Here is a 24,718-nt window from a genome sequence, read left to right as displayed (position 1 = left end):
GCAGAAAATATAGTTTTACAAGCCAATCTATCCTAATACTGATCGGAACCGATGGGCATTCTTCATCTAAATCAAAAAAAAAACCAATGAATAAAAATTTATCACTAATTAAAATTTATTCGTTTCTCTTTTTACAAACCATTTATACAGATAAACGTTTATATTTAACTGATATTAACAGCCTAATTTCAGAGCCGAAGGTACAGACTCAACCAATTTATCAGTACTTTTCCACCAACGAGATGTTGTATTCTAAACATTCCAGATAGATAAAAAAACGGTCACTTTCCCGTTTCGTTTATGATGCTGAACTTAAAGAGTAGATAATCATCAGATAATGTAAGCATAAGAAATGTGAAATAACTAATCAGACAGAACAGCTTAATCGAACTATAGCACTTCTTGGTATCGTTTTCTTTCCGGAAAGCTACTGCTATCCACATTAAACAGTTAATTTCGGGTAATGCTTCCTATTGAACAGTTATTTCATCTGTTACTCAGTCCTTCCACTTGCCAAGCTTTTTCTCGGAACAGAATTTGTGGGCCTGCAAACAGGAAAAGAATTGATTATTATGGCTTATCGGGAAAATATTTTGTCATTCGAGACCCGTAAAAAAGTAATGACTTACGTTACACTTCTGAGCATTCTCATCGCTGGCACACCAGTGCGCCGGTCCCCAAGTGCATTCATGAGCTCCCACCAAATAGGTGTGTTTTTTGTCCGCATGGTCTACCGATTCGACCTCCTCCTCAAACTTCACGTAGCCGGTCGGTTTGCTGCACATTCCCATGTTGACGCAGACCTGTTCCCGTTCAACGTAGTTCTGCAGCTGGCGCACCATGCTAATACCGTACACGGAAACCATTTTCTCGCACTTTTCGTAGAACTTGGCCGGAACGGTGTTGCAAATTTTCTCCACGTCCTGCACAATATCGTAGTCGATCTTCTGGTTGGCCAGGATGTCGTCAACTGTCTTGATGGCACCTTGACAAACGGCACATTCGATGATTTCCACTGTGAAAATAGAACAATTCATGTGAATTATCTAAATAGAAGCTAGCATTTAAACAAAAAAAAACGTAAATCAATATCTTCCAACCCGTTAAATATTGCACAAATATCTTCGAATGATTGCGGAAAAGTTTAAACAGTAAATCCCCACTGTATGGTGTTCCATAGTTCCAAGAACTGATTAGTGACAAACGATTGCCGGATCCCTTAATAGAGCTGGCTTTGAAATGGGTAGGGGCAACGGTTAAGAGATTGGTGTTGCCTATCGATGGCATAGGATTCCCGTAGGTGTTAGTCGGTTAGTGGGCAAGATTCAAGAGAGTTAAAATTAAACCAAACCAAATATACGCAAAAAACAGCTCACACTTACAGCTACTGTCTTCCAGTTGTTGCAATTGTTTCTGGCAAAGCGTAAGCCTGGTACAGATCTCCCTCGGTGGCAGCGTAGCCAAGAACTTGATAATAAACTGCCCGTACTGATCGATCAGATGATCACACTGCTTCGTGACGGTATTCGGCAGTTTCGAACACACACTTCGTACGGCATTTTCGATATCTTTTTCGGTTTTTTTGTCCGCCAATTCCGATTCCAGTTTGACCATCACAAACTCACAAATGGCACATTGCTGCGGCTGGACATTACTTTCGGTTGGTGTAACCAATTGTTTCGGTGATTCGGCGACGGCCGGTTCCACAACGTAGTCGAGCAAGGCTTCATCAACTTCCACTGCGAAATGTAGAAATGTTTATTGTAAAAGAAATAGTTTTTCTACACAAAACAGTACTCACATTCATCATCATCTTTGGTGAGACAGAATCCCAGATCCCGGCAAATTTCCTTCGGTGACAGTTGCTTCATTATAAGATCCACAATCTGATCACTGTGCTGGTCAATGTAACGCTCACACTTGGCTTGGTATTTTCTCAATCGATCGCAAGCATGTTCCAGGGCTTCCTTGATTTGTTCTTTACTTTTCTTATTCTTCACGCGCTTCTCAACCGCCTTAACCATTTCCTCACACACGAGACACTCCGGCGTAGCAATGGTAGCTTGATGGTCCACCGTAATCTGACCATTTACCGTGATGTCTGGAATCTCATTGGTTTCAATGTCAAAGTGTTGCATTTGATGACGATTCTCGCGCTCAAACTCCATATTTATCAAGCTCAAATCGGGCCGCTGATCCACGCACAGCTTCAGGTAAACACAGATTTCCTGTGGAGTGAAATCCGATACCAACATTTCGACCAGCTCCGACGAATACGTATCAACGAAGTCCGTACATTCCAGTTTCAATTTTGGCGAGAGATGCGAACAAAGCTTGCTAAGCGCTTGCTTAATATTCTCCTTGGTGCGATCGTTCTTGATGTTCTCTTCCAATTGTGTCACCGCGAACAGACACAACGGGCACGTTGGTTTATCCTTTCCTGCGTTGGCATCAATTTTCACATCTATTTGAGCTGGTGCAAAAATCTCAATTTCATCATTAGCGGCTGGGCACATTCGCAGCTGTGGGCAAACTTCTCGTGGATCGAACGACTGGATAAGTAGAGCGATGACAGCATCACCGTAAAGATCCACGAAAGTGCGACATTCTCCCGCAACAGCCTTCGGCAGCCGATCGCAGCTGGTCGAAACAACTCGCTTGATTTCGTCTTCGTTGGCTGGTTCACTTAGCGCTTCCTGGACGAAATGCATGAAATATTCGCAGACAGTGCAGAAACGTCCATTTTCTACCAGCTGCAGTGACAAAGGTGCTCCCATCAAACGATCAATCGGAAGCTGTGCTTGCTGTACTTCAACCGCCGACAGTTTGGGTTCGTTTTCACCGAGCACCTTTCTGACCGGTTTGCTTTCGTCACTCGCCTGATCATGCATCAAAGCTACTTTTACCGGGACGAGTGGCATGATTGGGCCCTCTCCGTCATTTCCCAGCTCTTTCGGACAGACACCGATCATAAAGCAAGCGCCATTACTATCCAAATTGTGCACCAGTGTGTTGTAGATTTCTTCGTAATACTGATCAACCAGATTAAGACATTCCTGACTGAACGATTTGGTTTGCTTACACAGACCTTCTAGCACCTGTTTAAACTCAAGCTCAGTCGTGTTAGCGATCAGCACATCCCGCAAGTGGTCAATCAATTGTTCGCACAACTTGCACGGAATATCGTCACCATCTTCAACCAGCTCATCCTTCACGTTAATCACTCCGACGCCGCCCATCGAGCGGATTTCGATGTTTTCACTACTGAAAAAAATTGCGTTATAATCAAGTCTAGACTCCCGTTTTATAGTAATCTTACCTATCCTCGTGCTGGTGGAATTGAGCAACACAAGTACCAGTCATATGGCAAACATTTTTTGCATTCAAATTCTTCGACATATGATCGTAAATTTCAGCGAAATAAGTCAGCGCAATGCTGGAACAACCATCGGAAAATGATCCCATCTGACCACAGAATCGCAGGAAGCCCTCCAGAACCTGATCCCGATCACTCGAGTGGAAACGGTTGGATATCAAATCCGCAATCGTGTTACATTTCTCGCAGGTGAATTCCTCTTTTGCCAGGGGGGAGCCAAGATCACTTTCATCCTCCTCGATGTCATCCTCATCCTTCGGTTTGACGGCCGGCATTTCGAGCAGCATCTTATCAATGGCAGCATTGTTGCACAGTCCGGCAACGCTGCATACCACATTCGGATTCATCTGCGATGCCAGTGCCTCCACCAGCTCGGGAATGAAGTCATCGGCCAACCGTCGGCACTCCTTCTTGACCACCTTGACCGGAATCAGATTGCACGATCCCTCGAAGACGGCCTTCAGGTCGGCCTGGGTTTCATTGCTCTCCAGCTGATCCCGGGCCTGTTTAACCATATCCAGACAGATGTTGCAGATTTCATCGTTATCCACCGGATAGGTTTGCTTCTCCCACACGGTTTGGATGCAGTGTTTGACCGCTCCGCAACCCTTGGCGTTCCTGGAATGAAATAAGCCAGACGGGGAATAGGCGGTTAGAATGAACTCACTGACTAATGAATTATTTTGTTTGTTCAGCTTTTCCATGCGATATGTTCAAGGCAACCTGGAGACTAGCTTGACGACCGTGAAGATGCTAGTTTAAAACCAACTAATGACTAATTGTCTATTTTTGGTGTCATTAATACAATTTTGTCCGCGGAAGACCGCGTTTGTATTTTAGGAATTAATGCGGCAGTTTAAGACAGTTTTCTAAATAAGTTCTTCACGTTTCTTCTGGGGTCTTGAAAAGTACCGTTAGTGGCTTTCGAGTCCTGGAAAGGATTATTTTGTTACGAATGATTACGTTTGTATTCTAGAAAGAAGAGCGAAAGTCAAAGTCATTTGTAAGTTTGAGCCTTGTCGTAGAAGAAATCATTACATAAAAATAATCGTAAAATAAGTCAATATATTTCAATATTTCATACATCTCAATACATTGAGTGAAAGAATCAAAATGTTGTACGGGATTTTTTTCCGGCTCTCAGAAGGACCAAAGTGTGGAATACTCTACGATATTGAACACTTCCAAAATTTTTCTCGAACGCGAAGCAGCCAAATACTAGCTTTATTTGTACACGTTTGATGCAAATTTCGCACTTCGAAAATAGCACAGAACTAATCAAATTGTTCTAGATTTGCACTAAACTGATGATTTTTACCACTGATTTACAAAGAAGTAATTAATTTTTGGGTAAGAGCTTTCCTTTCATGTGATATCATTTGCAGTTTTTTCGAAAATGGGCGGTTCTAACGGCTACGATAGCAACATACAGAATTTTTTATCTCGATTATTTGCATATTTCATTGCAAGAAACTATCAAAAAGCTGTACGGAATAAATCATTTCGGACAATCAGAAGAGCCAAATTGTGGTATTCTCTAAGATATCAAACACTGTTCGGAACATTTTTCTCGAACACGATGCAGTCAAATGTTAGCTTTATTTGCGCACGTTTGGTGCTAATTTCGCACACCGAAGGTACACAAAATTAATCAAATTATTATAGATTTGCTCTAAACTGTTGATTTCTATCTACGATTGGCAAAGCAGTAATCATAATAGTTCTTTAGATAATATTTAGAGCCTTGATTTTATATAATGTCCCCCATCGTTGACTACTTTTCGTTTTATATTTCTCCAATATAAACGACCAGCAGCTGGATGACACAATTTCTCTTGTTTGAAGCGAAACTCACACTGCGAACCATCAACTGCAGATATGCTTACAGAAGAACTAGTTGCTGAATTTTTGCGTTTAGGCTTGAGGAACGGAACCTCATATTCGCCATTGACTGAAGCGCCAGTTTAATAATACCGAATGTAGTTCCACTTTCTTGACGTAGATGGCGGTCTGCACACTCGATGTGTTTCCGTTCATGGATTTTCATGGACTGAAGCTAGTAAACGTGCAACAGGGATTTTGATGTTTCGTGTTTGGACCTATTTTTTCACTGTTTAAACAATGTTTAAGTAATAAGCGTGGTATAGAAAACTATCTTACACCTTCTTCCATTCGTTTCGTGAAAGAACTAAAGAAAATACCCCCCACCCTGGTGAGCATAGTAAAGAAAGGCGTAGTCCTACGTCAAAAAATGGTTGAATAAAAGCAGAATTGTTATTGGCAGTATACCATAAAAAAATCGTTAGAATTATCCGGTATGTTTTGTTACTACATTTTTTTCTACGAGTTAAACAACTTTTAGGAAATTTCTCGTCTGATTTTTGTTCCCACTAAAGTATCTATCAACCTTCTCCAGGTCCTTTTATTCCCCAACTTTCTGGACTAAAGACTTGGTCGCAAAAACCACTTTGCATACTTGGTTTTTACAAAACTGATCTAAACTGTCTTTTGAAAAGGGTTAAACTTTTTCCATCGTCATTTTTCAAATGGTTATAGACGAAAAATGAGACATATTACAAAAAAGTTATGCCAAAACACTATCTTCTCTTTATTTATCTTTGATATCTTTATTTAGCTCCAATTGTATTATGGTGAAACCAAAGAGAAAGCGACACGCGACAGGTTGCAAGGAGACGCGCGATAGAGCCCCGTTCATTTAAGTTCAATAGAAAAATGACATGAAAGTCAGAAAGAACTCAAATGAGCCGAGCCTTGCGATCTGTCAAGTTTCGAATCGCATCGCATCGCTTGTTGCTTTCTATCTGGTTTCACCCTTATGAATAAAATTCGACAAAAATATTTACAATCCTCGATTGAATCGGTTCACTGTTTATAAAATAATAAGTTCGTATTGTTTTTTTTTTCGTCCGAACACAAGTTGTTTTACAATTTTCTCTACAGCAAATGATTTCTTAATAACAATAACGAAATCATGTAAATAATATAATTGAAAAGTAATTGGCGACTTTTTACAACATGAGTAGTTCTGGAATAAGTTTAATGCTTATGTATTAATCCGAAAATAATATTAATAATAATATTATAATAAATCGTTTCAGTCGTCTTGATTTACATTTTGAATTGATTTTTTAAGTAACTTTGAAACCAAATATGATGACTTGAATGAATTTATAAGAATCAATAATATAATTTTTTTAAGGATTTGATTTTAAAACTATTTGAAAAAACTGCAAGGATCAGCTCCATGGAGTTGTTCGAGCTATTGATGTGGGACAAGGCAACAAAAATCTCTAATGGTCTACAATCAAACAGTTCAATCAATCGTCACACTTTTGAATCCGCAATTGCACGAGAGTCTGCCTAGATTAATCTTGATTAGGAACCAACACCGAACATCGGTTGTTTTGATTTGTATTTGTTTTATAGCCGACGAAATTACACCAATATTCCAAATGTATGCAATTATATCTTTTTATATACTTGCGATACGATTTTGATATTGAAGCTTCTCTTCGCCAAGCTTGTGTACAAATTTTGTATGCAAACAGTTATTTTTATAGCGTTAAGTTTCTCTACCATTCTGCGATTTCAGTTGAAGCGATAAACTTTTTCTCATTATCAATCGAATTAATCTTATATAAATTAGAAATTAATCTTAAGCACTCAAAATTTACCCTGGAGTAGTTATCAATTTCTCTGGCGAAACGACATAACATGGAATTTCATCCGAGTTTGCATGACACAATATCAGAGCATACCAATTAAAGCTTCAGATCGTTTTATGGCACTATTTGTCTTGCTGTCTAGCAACAACCTACCTCTAGCATGCTACGCGTAGGACTGAAACGTTAGCTATAATTTCGCTTATATTTATAGATTCGCGAGCTTCCAACCACTTCGCTTTTGCATCGATTGACCAATCAGAGCGATGCTTTCCCTTTGATATATCGAATCTTAGAAATATTCCCAATCAAATAATGAAGTAATATTAATAATTGATACAAAATATACTGAGCTGTAAGTGTTGAAAACTTGACCACATTTCTACGTGTATTTTTCCATAAGTTTCTGATTTGTACCCTTATATAGAAAATAAAGATGTGATCCACATCTTAAGTTGTTTTTTTGTAAAAAATTCTACATATCCAAAAAGTTTCATAAAAATCTAAGAGAATGCTTTCAACTCCGAATACGATTTGGCGAGAAATTCGTCAATACTGAATTCCTCAGAGGTCCTTAAAAATTCCCAAATTATAAATTACCTAAGAAAAATACTGCCTACATAAGACTTTGGTTACAGTTATTTGTGAATCAGATGGATTGACATTTCCGCGAATCATTCCAGTGTTGCATAAGCAAATATCAAATTCCGAAATGCCTTGTTTTTCTCATCTTTTTATTGCCATCATGTTCACGCGTTTCGAGAATCGTTTTAGAAGGACCTCCAAAAAATCATTTCCGATTTTTTAGATGGGCCATTTCACCGAAAATTATTTTGTCTATGCGGCTCGATTGCATAAAGCTTTGTTTACTCGATCTATTCAAAGTAAAGATTCTACGTCCAAATTAGACCCGAACGAGCGGCTACGTCATCGGATAGTCTGCCAGTGAAAGTGATTTGATTAAAGGGAAAGTACCACGAAAATTTGCTTAGTTGATACACCAAAGCAAATGCTTCAATGTTTTGTAATCAATGAATTTAACTAACTTTCCTACATTTTTTTCCGAGCAACAATCTCGGAAGTTTTATAAAGAGGATACACTTTCTGAAAAAAAACATTCTTGGTTAAAAAACACAAAAAATATCTTGCTAATTTTCCTTGATTTCAATTTTCGAAAAACTTTCGACTTTCGACGAAATGGTTTTAGGTAAAAAATACCCTGGTAAAAAGCTCTTTGAATGTTTTTTTTTTCAATCGATTTTTGATTTCTTTGTTTCTGTTTATTTTCTTAAAACATCTTATAACTGGCTTCTCAAATCTACCAAGAAACGATAGAGACCAGAAAATTATCAGAATATCACAAAAAATCGTATGAATTGCTGCACTTTTCCATAACTGCTCTATGATTATTAATGTTGAATTTGTGGAATGGTCTTATCGTATTATTCGCTTCATCGACTCAAGATATTTCCAAATTCATCCAAAATAGTATAAACTAGAAAAAAGATTTTCAAATTGTAATGCTAGTATAAAAATTTTAGATATTGAATAATAAGAAATCTGTAATAAATGTGGCTCTCGAATATTGCAAATATAACAACTTAAAATAACATTCTTTCGGGTAAAAAAACTTTCGTCCGAATAAACTCAAATAACCATCCGAAGATCGCTACAAAAATAGAAATTTCCTCAATTTTTTCTCTCAAACCGCTGTATTTCGAGAACAATAGCATATATTATAATTTTGATTATTATAAATTTAGCATTTTTTCATAAAAAATTTTTTAAAACCCAAAAAAATCCATGATTTTAGAACATTCTAAAAACTTTTTCAAGAATTATTTCTCTATTCTAAAAATTTGACAGTATTTTATTTTGAATTTCAGCTACAACATATCAACATGTTCGTTCCATAGTAATTTTCTAAAGTGATGAAGAATATTTTAATTATGTAACTAGTGAACTTCTTTGCAAACCCATCGATTTTCTAAAATCAATTCTAATACAGATTCGCAACTAGATGGAAAATTCGTTAAAGCTATCGTCACATGCTTATGGGGCAAAATGACCCGAATTGTGTGAGAAAAAAGCTTAAGAACTCTTATTTTTGAAAATTATTTTCAAAAAAGTTTTCCAGCAAAAATATCTTTACAGAAGTGTGCATTCAAGAAAACAATTTTCTGATTTATTATTTTTACGTTTCGTCTTTGACTCATCAGTGCAGAGCAGTTCAAATTGAACTGCTTAGTGCTAAACTCGGCAGTTCAATTTGAACCGCTAAGCAGACGTAAAGTTTCTGCTACTTACAGAACACTTTTTGTTTTGCAACGGAGTGCAATGTCTTTTCTGACGTGCCGAACGAAAACGTGTTTTCGACTATTTCTGGCCGATGCAGGTATGGTCATTTAGGGGTTAGCCAAATTTTGTGCTAGGGCACATAACCGTTTTTATTATTTTTACGTTTCGTCTTTGACTCATCAGTGCAGAGCAGTTCAAATTGAACTGCTTAGTGCTAAACTCGGCAGTTCAATTTGAACCGCTAAGCAGACGTAAAGTTTCTGCTACTTACAGAACACTTTTTGTTTTGCAACGGAGTGCAATGTCTTTTCTGACGTGCCGAACGAAAACGTGTTTTCGACTATTTCTGGCCGATGCAGGTATGGTCATTTAGGGGTTAGCCAAATTTTGTGCTAGGGCACATAACCGTTTTTATTATTTTTACGTTTCGTCTTTGACTCATCAGTGCAGAGCAGTTCAAATTGAACTGCTTAGTGCTAAACTCGGCAGTTCAATTTGAACCGCTAAGCAGACGTAAAGTTTCTGCTACTTACAGAACACTTTTTGTTTTGCAACGGAGTGCAATGTCTTTTCTGACGTACCGAACGAAAACGTGTTTTCGACTATTTCTGGCCGATGCAGGTATGGTCATTTAGGGGTTAGCCAAATTTTGTGCTAGGGCACATAACCGTTTTTATTATTTTTACGTTTCGTCTTTGACTCATCAGTGCAGAGCAGTTCAAATTGAACTGCTTAGTGCTAAACTCGGCAGTTCAATTTGAACCGCTAAGCAGACGTAAAGTTTCTGCTACTTACAGAACACTTTTTGTTTTGCAACGGAGTGCAATGTCTTTTCTGACGTGCCGAACGAAAACGTGTTTTCGACTATTTCTGGCCGATGCAGGTATGGTCATTTAGGGGTTAGCCAAATTTTGTGCTAGGGCACATAACCGTTTTTATTATTTTTACGTTTCGTCTTTGACTCATCAGTGCAGAGCAGTTCAAATTGAACTGCTTAGTGCTAAACTCGGCAGTTCAATTTGAACCGCTAAGCAGACGTAAAGTTTCTGCTACTTACAGAACACTTTTTGTTTTGCAACGGAGTGCAATGTCTTTTCTGACGTGCCGAACGAAAACGTGTTTTCGACTATTTCTGGCCGATGCAGGTATGGTCAACCCCTAAATGACCATACCTGCATCGGCCAGAAATAGTCGAAAACACGTTTTCGTTCGGCACGTCAGAAAAGACATTGCACTCCGTTGCAAAACAAAAAGTGTTCTGTAAGTAGCAGAAACTTTACGTCTGCTTAGCGGTTCAAATTGAACTGCCGAGTTTAGCACTAAGCAGTTCAATTTGAACTGCTCTGCACTGATGAGTCAAAGACGAAACGTAAAAATAATAAAAACGGTTATGTGCCCTAGCACAAAATTTGGCTAACCCCTAAATGACCATACCTGCATCGGCCAGAAATAGTCGAAAACACGTTTTCGTTCGGCACGTCAGAAAAGACATTGCACTCCGTTGCAAAACAAAAAGTGTTCTGTAAGTAGCAGAAACTTTACGTCTGCTTAGCGGTTCAAATTGAACTGCCGAGTTTAGCACTAAGCAGTTCAATTTGAACTGCTCTGCACTGATGAGTCAAAGACGAAACGTAAAAATAATAAAAACGGTTATGTGCCCTAGCACAAAATTTGGCTAACCCCTAAATGAATTTTCTGATATCTAATTTGAATCTCAAAATTTTTCTATCTACTGTTCTACTGAAGTATTCCGGAATGTTTTGAGTTTAAGTGATAGTGATAATGATAGTGATTTAAGAATAGTTCACTGCATAGTTTCTTATTCTCTGAAGCCCTTAAACCAGCACCGAAAGTTTGATGTTCGAACAACAAGATTTCCAAATTTAGTCAATTTTTTTAACATTAAAAGATCAGATTTTTCAGTGTCCAACCGTAGATCTGAAATCATTTTTCTTTTAATTATTGTAATAATTGTCTAAGATCTTTCGGGAATTACTTGAAACCATTTGAAGTCTATAGAAATCCATAAAATTTTCAGATAAGTTTCAAATGATTTGGCAAGGCATCTGCAGTTATTCATTTAATCACACGAAGATCTCGATATTTTCTGGAGCTTATAATACTGTCAACAGTGAAATTACAATCGAAAAATCATTTCAGTAGATAGACTGGATTTCAGTGTTCAAATGGACAACGTAGCCTAGATCCTCTGATATAAAACTCAGGTTATCCGCGAGTCACTTGCATTTATTCATTTAGAAGAGCGTTTGTTTGTTGAAGGACGTTTTGTTTAGAAAGAACCAAGCTTTCTATGCCTCCTATACTAGACCGGACGGTACAATCTGGCAACGCTGCGGTAAAGTAAGAAATAGCATAAGTGCAGAAAAATTCATTTACAGGATGGATTTATCAATTTTTGCGAGCTAAATATTTGATGGTGTCAAATTAGGAAATTTCTGCCTTTAGTGAGATTCTTTCTTGGTTGAGTAGTCGTTTCTTATAATATTGCATGATCTTCCATTGTGATAAGGTCCTGAGAATAAATTATGTGAAAATGTGTGAAAGATTAAATGTAAACATTTGATCAATAATTTCGCACTAAACATAACACAGATATCACATATGGTGGTAGAAAAAACAACAACAAGCAACAGATAGAATCATAACAAACGCTTGCTTTCAATTAATCCATTGCAGCACGTCAAACATCACTTAGCTTACGAGTGCGAAATTAAATGCAGCAAGTAAATGTATATTTCAATCAGCAGTGCGTTTGAAACGATAGCGAATTGCGATCAGGCATTCCAGAGCAATCACTCGTGGGACTGTTGTTTGGAGTGCTTTCGTTTCTTAACTAAAATCAAATATACGAGTGTATGCGTGCTGATGACATCTGAACTGCATCATGCAGTGAGAACCAATTTGCGAAATAACTGTGCGTGTTCGCGTTTTGGAAGTGAACGGCTCCGGTTCAAATGACGTCACTGACCAGGGACCAGACTACGTATGGAGAAAATCTACACGTACTGCAAAAAAAAAACATTTTCGCGAATTCAGTCAACGCAAATTTTATTTTTAATGCACATAATGGATTTGAGTAACACGCCAGTTTATACTATAATGCTTCAAAACTGACGGGTGGCCAATGTCAGAGACAAAAGCGTAATGACGTAATTAGTATTATTGAAATAATTTAATTCATATCTTGGGAAACGCTAATCAGTAAAACAAGAAAACGTAAAAACCTGGAGTAGGTAATTGCAGCGACATAACTGCTAGATTGACGTAGGACTGCTGTCAACAAGGGGCAGATCACTTTAAAAATTCACATTTATTGCATTGTTCTACTAATAGATCACCCATTTCAAGTAAAATCTAAGAAGAACCGAATGGTACTATTTCTCCGACTTTTAACACAGTTGATAACAATTTCCGCCAGCAAAATTCCGAACAAATCGGTTGACTCTCGTGTGGCAAACGACGCACAAAATAAATCTGCCATTTGCTTGTGTGCCCTTCTCTACAACGCTAACGTACCGCACCGAGTACAAATCGCGGAACACATACTGAAAGCTGGACGTAGTATGTGTTTGTGACACTTATTCTGATTGATTTTTTTAAAATCAAATTAAGGAATATGAGGAAATAACTCTTTACTTCGATGTGGAGACATACTTCGATTTACCATCCGCACTTGCTTGAAGCGAAAACCGCACTGCGAGCGGTGCACTTAACAAATCCAAAGGTGCGAACGATCGTTCATTTTTGTCGTGAATACGACTTACTTTACTATGGGGCGCCTTTTCAAAATTTACCCTCTGGGAGAGTGATAAGTTTTTGATCAATTTGATAAGAATATCTCTTGTTGTACTTAACGCAACAACATAATTTTTTCTCCATGCTATCAGTACTATAATCATGAATTTGTGATTAAATTTTCAACAGTGTAAAAAAACCATAAAACTCAAAATCTATTTTTTCTCAAACTTTTGGAAACAACGAGGAAAACTCATCTCGTTTGCTTGCATTTTTCGCACCAGGACGACGGTTTTGAGGTAGTCAGGCACATATCAGTTGCGATGTTCTACTGATCGAGTGTAATAGGTAAATCTTGACCGAGAATTATTCATTTAGACGGAACTGGATATCGTGCTGATGTTCTTCACCACCATCAGTAATAATGAGGTGGTAAAATCTTCAAATGCTCAGGTACTTCTTTGCATTCAGACGTCGTGGCTAGCAGTAAACCAGCAGTAGTAGATAACTGAATTTTTAGTTAAATTCAAGAACTAATCTCAGAACCTAGATTCTGGTCCACCTGAATTCTGAAGTTAATTTTTATGTGGAACACGTTTTTGTTTTATATATATTAGAAACTCGAGAAAAATGTGGTCGGGTTTTGAACATTTACAGATCAGTCAATTTTGTATCAATTATTAATGTCACCATTTAATTGGAAATATGTCTACGTATTGATTTGAATGTTCATAGCCATGTATTTTTAATTGTATATCATTGAAATAATGATCAATAGCGAAAAGTTTATCACTTCAATCGAAATCGCAGAAAGGTAGAGAACCGCTTCAAAAATATCTGCTTGCATACAAAACTTGAATACAAGCTTGGTGAAGAGAAGCTTAAATATCGATATTCGTATCGCAATCATGTACCAACATATAATTGCATACATTTGGGCTATTGATGTAATTTCGTCGGCTACAAAACAAATTCAAATCACGACAAATAGAGTCTATATAGAGACTCTCGTGCATTTGCGGATTCAAAAGTGTGACAATTAATTGAAAATGTCGATCATTAGAAATTTTGGTTGCCTTGTTCCACATCAATGGCTCAAATCCCATGGGGCTGATCCTTGTAGTTTTTAGCTCCGAATTTAGTTTCATACTTCTATTTCAAAATTTCGTTCCAGATCACAGACTAAAAAATAAAAATAAAACTATGTTTCTAGAACTGAATCCTATTTCAGGATTTTGAAAATGGTTTCAAATTCGGTTCCTTATTCATGAATTCGAATCCAGAGATATGATTTAGGATTTTTCAGAATTCATGAACAAAATTCAGGATATGAATTTTAGATCTGGATTATGAAACTAAATGTTGGGTTGGAACACCGAACCTTCATTTCAAAACTGAATTCAAAACTTTAATTCCTGAATTAAATTTCAGAATTTAATTTATCAATTCAGTCTCAGCATTCATTTCCAGAATTCAGAACCTACATGTTGGAACTAAATTGTGGACATGATTTCTGAAATTAGATGCTGGAACTGAATTCAGTTCCTATATTAAGACTTGGAATTCAAGTTCAGAGTTTAGTTCTATAACGCAATTTGGAAAATTCTAAAAATAATTTCAGTTCCTTACTTCTAGAACTAAATTTATGACCTGGGTTTTTTGATCTAGATACCGAAAATTTGCAGCTGAATTCGGAGCGTGCCCCAGATTTATATATTAGTACTTAAATTTTAACAATTATGAACATTGGACAAATTACGCAAAGAGGTTTTTTAGAACCACTCAAATATTTCCAAAGGATGTTGAGTATTTTTACTAGTATCTGAATCTACAAAACTGTATTTGTTTCGTGTTATTTAATTGTATGGTAGAATATGTTTGCCGTCAATTAGTCGTACTGTTGTATAGATGCATTGTAAAAAATCTGGGAGCGAAGCAATGAAAGTTGCAAAATATACACAATCTAATACGAATGATTATCTCTATCCGGAAGTGAGAAAGAAATATGTCAGTTTTATTCGTATTTACGTCCTCCAGTTATGTCTGTGACATTACCCACCCGCCTTTTCTTTAGCGCGGAAGGCTTCACTTTTTCCTGCAGGCGAGCTGCTTACAGTGCGGATTAATTCAACACACTTAGGTTCTTTTTTTACGCGATAAAAACCGCGTAACTTCGGGAATTCAAAAAAAATACGTATCTTCGGAAATTTGCGTTAAAAAACGTAAAACTAAAGAAATTTGAAAAAAAAAATTGAAGTTTGTTTCTGTCAAACTTGTTCTTCAACAGGCATAAAACCTCCTCTTCTTTTGCATCAACAGATTACAATCATCCAAATGATACATTTTACTTAAATATAGTATTTATAAACTAATTAATACTAAAACTTTTTTTTTACATTTTCTGATAGATTGAAGTCGAATGAATTGGAACAGTGGTTGAATATGCGGCATATGCTGGCAAAAGGCTTGTTATCCCCATAATTAATTCTAGCATAGGGGATCCGAAGAAAAGAATAGTTTCCAAGATTACGGCGATGTATATCTATTTGTAAAAGCTGTAAGAGCTCGGATCAGTCTACTCTTGATTGAAACTTGGAAGGTTCCTAAGAAAGCCGACGCAAATTTTCGTTGAATTGCATCAATGGGTTGGATATCGTTTTGATAGTACGGTGACCAGACAACCGAAGCATATTCGAGCGTAGAGCGAACTAAGGCACAATACAATACTTTCAAGCAATGTACATCATCGAATTCTTTAGTAACGAGGAAAATGAATCCTAGTAGCTTAGAGACTCTGGAGATAGTAAACTCAATGTGCTTCTTGAAGTTTAACTTAGAACTAGAAGAGATGACGGAGCATTTGGGGGCGTTCAAAACCATTCTGTTGATATTACACCAATTAGTCAAATTATTCAACTGCTCTTGTAGGAATTATGCGTCAGCTGTGGATTTGATGACAGGAAATAATTTGAAGTTATCGGCGAACGCTAGTCTCATACATTGGATCGAAAAATTTAGATCTTTGAGATAAAGTAAAAATATAAACGGTCCAAGATGATTTCCTTGAGGAACTCCAGAGCAGTAAGATATGAGTGGAGCCAATTCAGAAATGACCCGTTGAATCCTAGTCTACGCAGCGGAGAAAATCTACTTGTAGCCCTGATTGCAACGAACGTATGATAAAGGAAGTATAGAATACTAAATTTGTAGACGTCGAACGGTTAGGCATATAACCATGTTGAGTCTCAGATATATAGTTGAAACAATTATGTGTTATAAACTCCAAAACTATGATTTCAAACAGCTTAGATACGACGCACAAAGCTGTTATTCCGCGGTAGTTGGATACTGTACACTTGTTCCCAACAATGATGCGTTTTATTGGATTGAACAAAAAACCTTCTCACTGGTATGAAATTTAACCTCAACATACTTTGTCCATGATCTTGTAATCATAAATCGAGGAAAAGGCCGTCTGCTGGCCTGGCCACACACAAATTGTCGATACATAACGTATTTACTGTTGGCTGATCCCAACGGCCGCCGTCACCGGCTTAGGCTCAGGATAACGCAAAGCTAATCCAATAAACTGAGGACGCGAAAACCTCTTTCCGGAATCCGGAGTGACCTCAGGCGTTCGCTGCCAACACGAACAGTAAGCGAACTTGCATTTGGTATGTCATTTTTTTTTTAAATTCTACTGTTGAATGGAGAAAATTGGATATCGAACCGATTTTCTCACGCGGTCGCTTGGCTATCGGAGTGCATTGAAGCATATTATAACGTCGACCAGAGAATGGGATTTTGCTTTCCAATGCTACAGGTTTGTGTGTGTGCATGGGAAAACAGCTTGAATGACGCATCCCATATTTATACAATGGAACGATATTTGTCGAATGCTCGATAATTAGGGTGACGGCGTGAATTGCATATGCCGGCATCGTAGCGAATTGGAAATGCATTGATTTGTTTCTGGATTTTGTGCTGCTGTCGCGAGGAAGATCAACACAGTTCTGATTGCTACCATATCCGATCGATCCGAAAGGCAATTCACATCTAAGTTTATGCTGGTTGTCCTTGATATCAAAATGGTATCTATAATTGGCATTCTAATGCGTTTAGGAAGCATGTGTGTGTCTGATTGAATATCAATTTGTGTTATTGTAGTATACTGATATGAGTGATTGGGAAAGGTCCGAAGCAAGAGATGGAATGTTGCAGTCAGGAATATAGTTTTATTGTATCTTTCATACACAAGTTTGGTTTGAAAGAATTTTGTTTTGCTTGATAGGTATTTATTTTGCACGTCTCTTCGCAAGTGTAGTGAGAATGGTGAAATTTACCCGATCATGTTTCGATAGGTGATTGAAATTTCTCTTGTGTCATTGATGTTAGAAATGTTCAAGTATTGCACATTAACTCAAAACACTATGAGATTTGCGCACGAAAGTTCAGTGAACATACGACGGCAGACGTCAAACTGTTGCGTCAGGCCATTTTTTTAAGGACTAAAACTTTACGCAAGAATCCAATTACCTCCCAACAAAATTGAAATTGACAAAACATCTCAAGAAGTTGACAGCAGCTGAGAGGAAATTGCATCAGCGCACAGTGGTCCAAAACTGGAAAAAGACGGTCAAAAGTCTGTACTGACTTTCTCTGATTTTTAAGAGCTAACGTGTCTTCGAAGTAGTTCTACAAGATTATATTACGCTTCTTTTGAAAGTGGCACCTTAATTTTTGTTAAGGGGGTAGTACCAATTTCGAATAGAAATAATTTTTTTTCACAAAAAAATTTTTGTTTTCTATCTCATTTTGAAGAAAAAAACATTTGAAGTATTTTTGCTGAAGATATAAATAATGCAGAAAAATTATTTTTTGAGATATATTCACTTTATTTTAAAAACAGCTTTTTTTATTTATCTACGTAGAATCTCCCTCTATTACCTAAGTATCTACTACAAAGTGCGCGTAAACACGCAAAAACAAGCAAGCTCATGCTTGCACGCGCAACTTAAGCAATTCGTTGTATCAAAAGTTCAACACATATTAAAGAAAATGGAAGAATGTTTTCCAAACAAAACATGAAAAAGTATTGTAAAAGTACAAACCTTTACGAAGAGATTTCATTTTAAACGTGTAAATAAATTGAGTTATTGCAAAGCAACACGTTTTTTAAGACGATATGTTGATCGTGCGACGCTCACTTAGAGATGTGCGAAGCAGCTCATACCGGTGAGCAGCTCCGAACCGATCAGCTCACGCTCACTAAAGGGAATCGATTCAATGTATCAGCTCATCAGCTCATTTAGATTGAACTGAAGGTTTGTTTTGAGCACCGTTTTTTTGCGCCGTTTTTCTTACACCGTTTTTCTTTCATATGCATGATCGAAATCATTGATGCACAAAGAACAATGCTATGCGAACTAACTTGTCTGCGAATTATTATTATGTCACATTTGAGAATATCTGCAAAAGTGGCATCCCTGAATGTACCTTAGCCTACTGAGTGAGAGCATAAATCAAATAAACATAGATTTCTCACTGTACGGTGACACTAACAGCACCTCTAGTGACAAACGGGTGTACTTTTTTCCATTAGCTACTGTGGTTGTGTTAAATGCGCAGGCAACTTTTTGCATGCATTTTAGGAGCATTTACGCACCCATTCTCCACCAGACGGTGCTTTTGGTGTCACGGGTTGCTCAACTACATTACTATTACACTGGGAAATCTATGTTTATTTGATTTATGGTGAGAGGTAAGATTTCTTATTTACAATGGCTCATTCAATCTGTTAATGTTAGATGCACATTTTGAAGAACTGACAAGAGCTCATGCACATATTTCTTCTCATTTATAACTCTCTCTCCAAGAGCCGAAGATCCGTTCAGCTCGTAGCTTGTTTCCACCTTACCAGCAGGGATGCCAGGTCATTTTTTCAAAAATCTGTAATCAAGCCAAAAACCTGTCTGTGCAAAATCTGTGCAAGTTTCCCCGTTTCCATAATAGCTGATCGGAATCATTTTGGTAAGCAAAAACGGGTCTCACTATTTTCTACCGCTTTGTAATTTTTTATGCTAAACTGTGATCAATTTTAAAAATCTGTGATCGATTTCAGAATCTGTGTAAATCTGTGACCATTTTCAGAAATCTGTGAAAATCTGTGCCATTTTTTAAATCTGTGCAAAAGGTTGAAAATCTGTGAAACACAGATTAATCTCTGAACCTGGCATCCCTGTTTACCAGTGCGGTGAACTGGTGAGCTGCGGTTCTTTTAAAAAGAGCTGTGAGCTATCAGCTCACTTTAAAGATTCGATTCACTGGAATAGCTCAGGAGCGAATTGCCCATCTCTACGCTCACTGCAAAAGTGAGTTACAGAAATAGCAGACGCGTGACGCCCTCCGTTTCTTAACCATTCATGGTTTCAGCATAGCCTTAGTGAAAATGAATCACACGAATAGTACTCAGAATATTCTCATTGGAAAATAAATTGGATTAGGAATATATTTTCCTATAAGTATTGTAAAAGTTTGTTGCATTGTTGCATATTTCGCTTCGGTACAAGGTTTCCTAGGTAGAAATAAGTAAAATGATGTATAACTTTTCCAGAAAAGAATAAACGTATGCATTACCTTCTACAAAATTATGGGATTTTATATTTTCTACAACTATTCCAAACAAAGTAAGGATTAAAAAATAACTTAAATCAAGTTATGATTAGGAAACTAGTTTTAAGGGGGTTGTCATAATTCAATAACTAAAACTAACTTTGAAAAGGATTAAAAAAAAGTTCCATCGAGTTCCACTTAGATTTTTTTATAGTATTGGGCATATCTTTTCCTATAAATTCGGTAAAAATCAGCTGCATAAAGTTGCATATTTCGCTTCGCGGTAAAATGTTGTATAACTATGCCAGGAAACAACAAATCTATGCACTACCTTCAACAAAAATATCGGATTTTTTATTTTCTTCAATTATTCCAAAGAAACTATGCATAAAGAAATAACTCGAAACAAGTTATAAATAAAAAACTGACTTTAAGGGGGTCGCCATAAAAACGCTTTGTATATCCGAAACGGTGCGACCTAGACTTTAGGTATAGTTGACAAAGTAAATTATTTTCAATAGTTCTAAAACTTTGTAGAAGAAAAAAAATTTCTATCTCTTCAGAAAAAAAAGTTATGGTTATATTTTTTGTCAAAGTAGGCCATGAACAATTATTGATAGAATCAAATTACGCGGTATATATTTGTAAATAATTTCTTAGAAGCAACTATATGCATTAAAAGAATGGTTTGGCAGCTACTGATTTATGTCCACGTTTTTATTGATTCGAACCACTGTCCAGCGTAAAAAACGCGAATACAACCAAGAAGTATTGTAGTGGCAGCGAATAGCTTTGCTGGGAACAACGTGCAGATGTTTTTCTAGAAGGCTCATAGCGTGAGGATCGGACAGGCACACTTGTACCGACTACGATCAAATACCGGGACGGGACTTGTTAACCAATCACCCATTTGAGGACTTACCCAGTCTAGATAAAATTCGAAACCCTTAAATACAGTAAATACGAAATCCTTGCTAAAAAAAGGGAACTACCGACTGTTTGAAACAGTCGACTACGTTATTGGAATGACCCATGAAAGTGCAAAGTAGAAGAGGAAATATCCCATATTATGTATTGCCTTTCTAATATAAAAATGCTATGCAATCACTGTGAAAACCGACTTTTGAACCGATACCCGGAAGCAACGTTGCCAGGTATACCGATTTATCGGTATTTATACAGATATCTGACCTCTATACCGCAATACCTCTATACTCCCAAAATACCGATAATTCACGGATCGTACAGATAAATACCGATTTTCGTTGACAACACGGATTAGAGAGGAGAAAAGGTTGCTACGAAACCTTTTTTTTTGCTCACCAAAAGGAGCTTTGGTGACATTTCCGTCAACTTATGTTGACAAGATTCTGATACCGATATGGTACAGATAGATTTTTGCGCCGAATACAGATTTTTGGAAAAATGACCTGACAACGCTGTTTCGGTATCTCGATAGACGAAATCATTTCATTAGCAGCATATAGAACACCGATTAGGCTTCAATTTATATTTCACCCGTTTTTTCCCGCTTGTACTTGTCTTTCCAAACTGGCTAAGTCCATGAAAGGTCCATCTCACCAACGCGTGTTTGCCTTTCTCATATTCGAAATGCTAAGCAATCACTATGAAAACCGACTTCTCAATCGAGGGCCGAGTGTCATATACCATTTGATTCAGTTTGACGAACGAAGTTCCTGAATTTCATTTGGACCCGACAATCGGTTACGGAATTATATGCACCAAAAACAGTAAAAATAGTGAAGCTTAATTTACCCAGAGATGGCTGAGCGGATTTCCTCAAACTTATATTCAAATAAAAGGACCTAAAATTCCATACATCGTTCCTGAATTTCCATTTACTTGATTATAGGGTGATTGAAAAATGAAAACAGTGTCACTCACTTTTCTAGAAGATTGTTCAACCGATTTACACCATCTTAGATTCATAGGATGCCATGAAAATATCACTCTTTTTATTCAGTTCCAGCTTCCGGGTCCAGAGGTAGGGTGCTTAGAGTAAAAATGCCAATTTCAAGAGTATTTTTTCATAAGTAACCATGGCTAATAACTTTTTCTAGTTTGCAGATCAATTACCTCTATTACCTATTACCGAATAAACTCATACAAGATTTTCATTGAATAAATTTCAAATAAAAACACTGACAATCCCATAAAAATTCCATTTTCAGAATTTTATCCAATTCCGGCTATCAGTTCAAAATTTACAAGTTACTGTTAGTTTATATTAGTTGATGGTTCAATGGCGCGTTTCGGTACCGAAAATCAAAATAAACTAAAAATGGTCAAAATCGCAAGAATATAAACTATTTTCTAAAAAAAATTCAAGCGTTTTTATGCGGTTTCTTTTTACGCGGATTTCCAAAAATACGCGGATATTCGAAACATCGTTCAGCAGAAATGCTGAACGAAGTGAATGTATGACAGATTCTTGGTAGTTATCACTAAAAAAACGCAAGATTTTAAAAATTTATATGTCTTGATCTTTCCGCTATTTCTTCGATTTTGGTTGAATAAATCTTCCTTCATCCCGAATAACACACTTATATTTTATTGTTGATTCTCGACGAAAAAAAGTGTTGGTATTTGCACAGCCGATTTCCCGGCAATCGTCTCGGCAAAATGCCGTACGAGTCAGTAACAATTTTACTGTTAGCTCGGCAAAAGCGATCAGGATTAAATCATGAATTGCCACACCGACGGAGTGCGGATAAGCATTTTGGTGTGGGAAATACTCGGAGGGTGATATGACAATCCCTCCGGGGCCCGTATTTTCTCTCAGCGGCCCTGTCCAAGAGCACGGCTTCCCATGCAAAATTATCTTATCTCTATTCGCAGATAAGAAAAATTCGGTTTGTTTACTGCCACAAGTTTCGCTTTAAAACATTCTTTGTCTAACTGTCCAGTTCGTCAATTGATCGCAAACTTATGCAGGTTCAAACCATTGAACAAATAATCATTACAACCAATCATTTATTTGGACAGAACAGTTGAAATTCAGTTCATCCACCGCCGAACCAAACGCAAATTATTTTAAAACTTCACCTTCCATAATATAAAAAAAATGGTCCATTTTTAACCGCGATAACCTTGCGCGAGGTTCCGGAGCATTTTGCCTTGTTTGATTACCTCTCGCTTTCATACGACTAGGCCCTTGCTGAAACCACTTATCAATTATGGTGAATGAGTAAGAACTACATTGCTCACATCAGAACTCACAGAAGTCTCTTTGTTTGTAAATATCTGCACGACGCTATCGGCGATAAGTGGCGATGCTGGATGGGTTGGCATCTTATTCCAGAAAAATATTGTAAAAACTAAATCTGGGTCAGGTTTCGCACAAGGATTGCACGCCAAGCTATAAAATAATCAACGCAAATAATCAACTTGAGACGCATCGGGTGTTTTTGTTATTCTGCGAATTCTCGCGTGCAAACACGGTTGAACATAGACGGTGTGTTTTGCATTCCAAAATAGGAAGCAGTTAAATACGTTTGACTATCGGGAAGAAAAAATGGAAATCAAATGTCTTGAACGATAGTATCTAGTTCGATTTTTACTGGCTGATCGCTGCGACTAGACACGTTAAAAGGAAATCAGAAACAGCAGATGAATTCGAGATAACGCTTGTTGTGTTTGTTTTACTGCTTAAAATGCACCTGTCATTTAACTTTTATTGTTAAACACTACAATAAGAACCTTGTTGATGCAATACGGAAATACATCAATAATTAATGAAAATTGTTATCGTTGTGACGTAGCAGGCCACGAAACTCAGATGTACTATCATCTCTGTCTCCAACTAAACAAAAACAACTACACATAGAACGGCACTCACCTCAAATTAGAACACCAGTAAGTTGGTCCCCAGGTACACTCCTTGGCACCGAGCAAATGATGATCTTCGGCTTCAACCGGCACGGCCCAAGATGGGACAGAAACTGAAACCAGATGAAATAAAATGGAAACATTTAAACGAGCAATCTTTTTTGTTTTTCAATAAACACATTTTCCCTATAAATTCAAGCTCACGTTGTCAGTTCTACCACTATGTTCGATTTTATATTTTAAATCATAGTTTCGAGCCGCCTTCGCAATGGAAAATTTTTTGCAATACACTTGCTGTGTTTTCTTGTTTCATAACCATTATGCTAGCTATCTCTATCGGAATGTTTATTTCTACTGAGCAAGTACTAGATGCTATTATGAGCAAAGAAAGGCAACAGAAAATTCCAAATAAATGCAGGTAAATGGTTCGCTTCCAAGTAACTAAAGTACATTTCAAAGCATCTGATAAACAGCTGATTAGATCATTTCATTCTTTAGCTTTCATGACTACTCGACAAGACCATGAAACGCCCTTGACACGTCCATCTACCGAACAAGCAAATTTTGCATTAATTCGATGCCTTCAAAATCGATGAGGCACTCGTAAAAGCTTGCATTAGCAATATTTTTGTAACCAAATAGAATCAGATCAATTTCACACAACGGGAGGAGGGGGTGACTCATGAAAAGCTAAGACGCATTATCAGCACACTCAGACTTGGCGAACGAAATGCTTCTTGGAAGACGGTGAGAAAATGGAGTCTGATATTCTTTGTTTTGATTCGTTCGAGGAAAATAATTGTTAATTTTTACGGCATGAATCAGCTTAACGGCTTACCCAGCAAAACGCCTGCCAAGGCTAGCAGAAAGCCTTTCATTTTGCAACGATTCACTATCGTTTGTTGTATAGAGTTTGGTGTAATTTAATTAGGAATATCACTAGATTAAAAATTGAATGCACTTCACTCGCGAAAACAAAAACGCTCCAACCAAGAGTAATGTTTTACGACGAATGACGAACGAATTTTGTGAAGTTCGTGAGCCTTTGAAACTCTACACATGCTGGAAGATGACAGTTTTCTACAAATTCCAAGGGCACTCGATTAATCAGGTAAGGTACAACCACAGGGAACAGACGTTCATG

General features: G+C 37.2%; 1 protein-coding gene across 2 annotated transcripts; it reads right to left on the bottom strand.

The window, feature by feature from the left end:
• Nucleotides 1-91: 91 nt before the first annotated feature.
• Nucleotides 92-24,602, bottom strand: LOC131425826 (uncharacterized). Of its 2 annotated transcripts, none has more exons than XM_058588030.1 (7): nucleotides 24,413-24,602; nucleotides 23,585-23,687; nucleotides 3,320-3,994; nucleotides 1,802-3,264; nucleotides 1,383-1,739; nucleotides 630-1,015; nucleotides 92-545 (listed from the first exon to the last, which is right to left on the bottom strand). In XM_058588030.1, exons 1-7 carry the CDS (start codon nucleotides 24,450-24,452, stop codon nucleotides 498-500), a joined length of 3,072 nt encoding a protein of 1,023 aa, XP_058444013.1. In that variant the 5' UTR covers nucleotides 24,453-24,602; the 3' UTR covers nucleotides 92-497. The 2 variants fall into 2 exon arrangements, with proteins under 2 accessions (XP_058444013.1, XP_058444014.1); XM_058588031.1 differs by having other exon boundaries at nucleotides 1,802-3,261.
• Nucleotides 24,603-24,718: the final 116 nt, after the last annotated feature.

The sequence above is a fragment of the Malaya genurostris genome, chromosome 1 (assembly GCF_030247185.1).
Source record: "Malaya genurostris strain Urasoe2022 chromosome 1, Malgen_1.1, whole genome shotgun sequence".
Lineage (NCBI taxonomy): Eukaryota > Metazoa > Arthropoda > Insecta > Diptera > Culicidae > Malaya > Malaya genurostris.
This window is presented reverse-complemented; position numbering and strand designations above follow the sequence as displayed.

Bases quoted from the DNA above. Each gene is read 5' to 3' on its own strand.
- LOC131425826 (XM_058588030.1), bottom strand. From the start codon at position 24,452: ATGAAAGGCTTTCTGCTAGCCTTGGCAGGCGTTTTGCTGG. The intron at 1,016-1,382 runs GTAAGTGTGAGC...CTATTTTCACAG, and splicing joins ACAACTGGAAGACAGTAGCT to TGGAAATCATCGAATGTGCC. The intron at 546-629 runs GTAAGTCATTAC...TCCTGTTTGCAG, and splicing joins AGAATGCTCAGAAGTGTAAC to GCCCACAAATTCTGTTCCGA.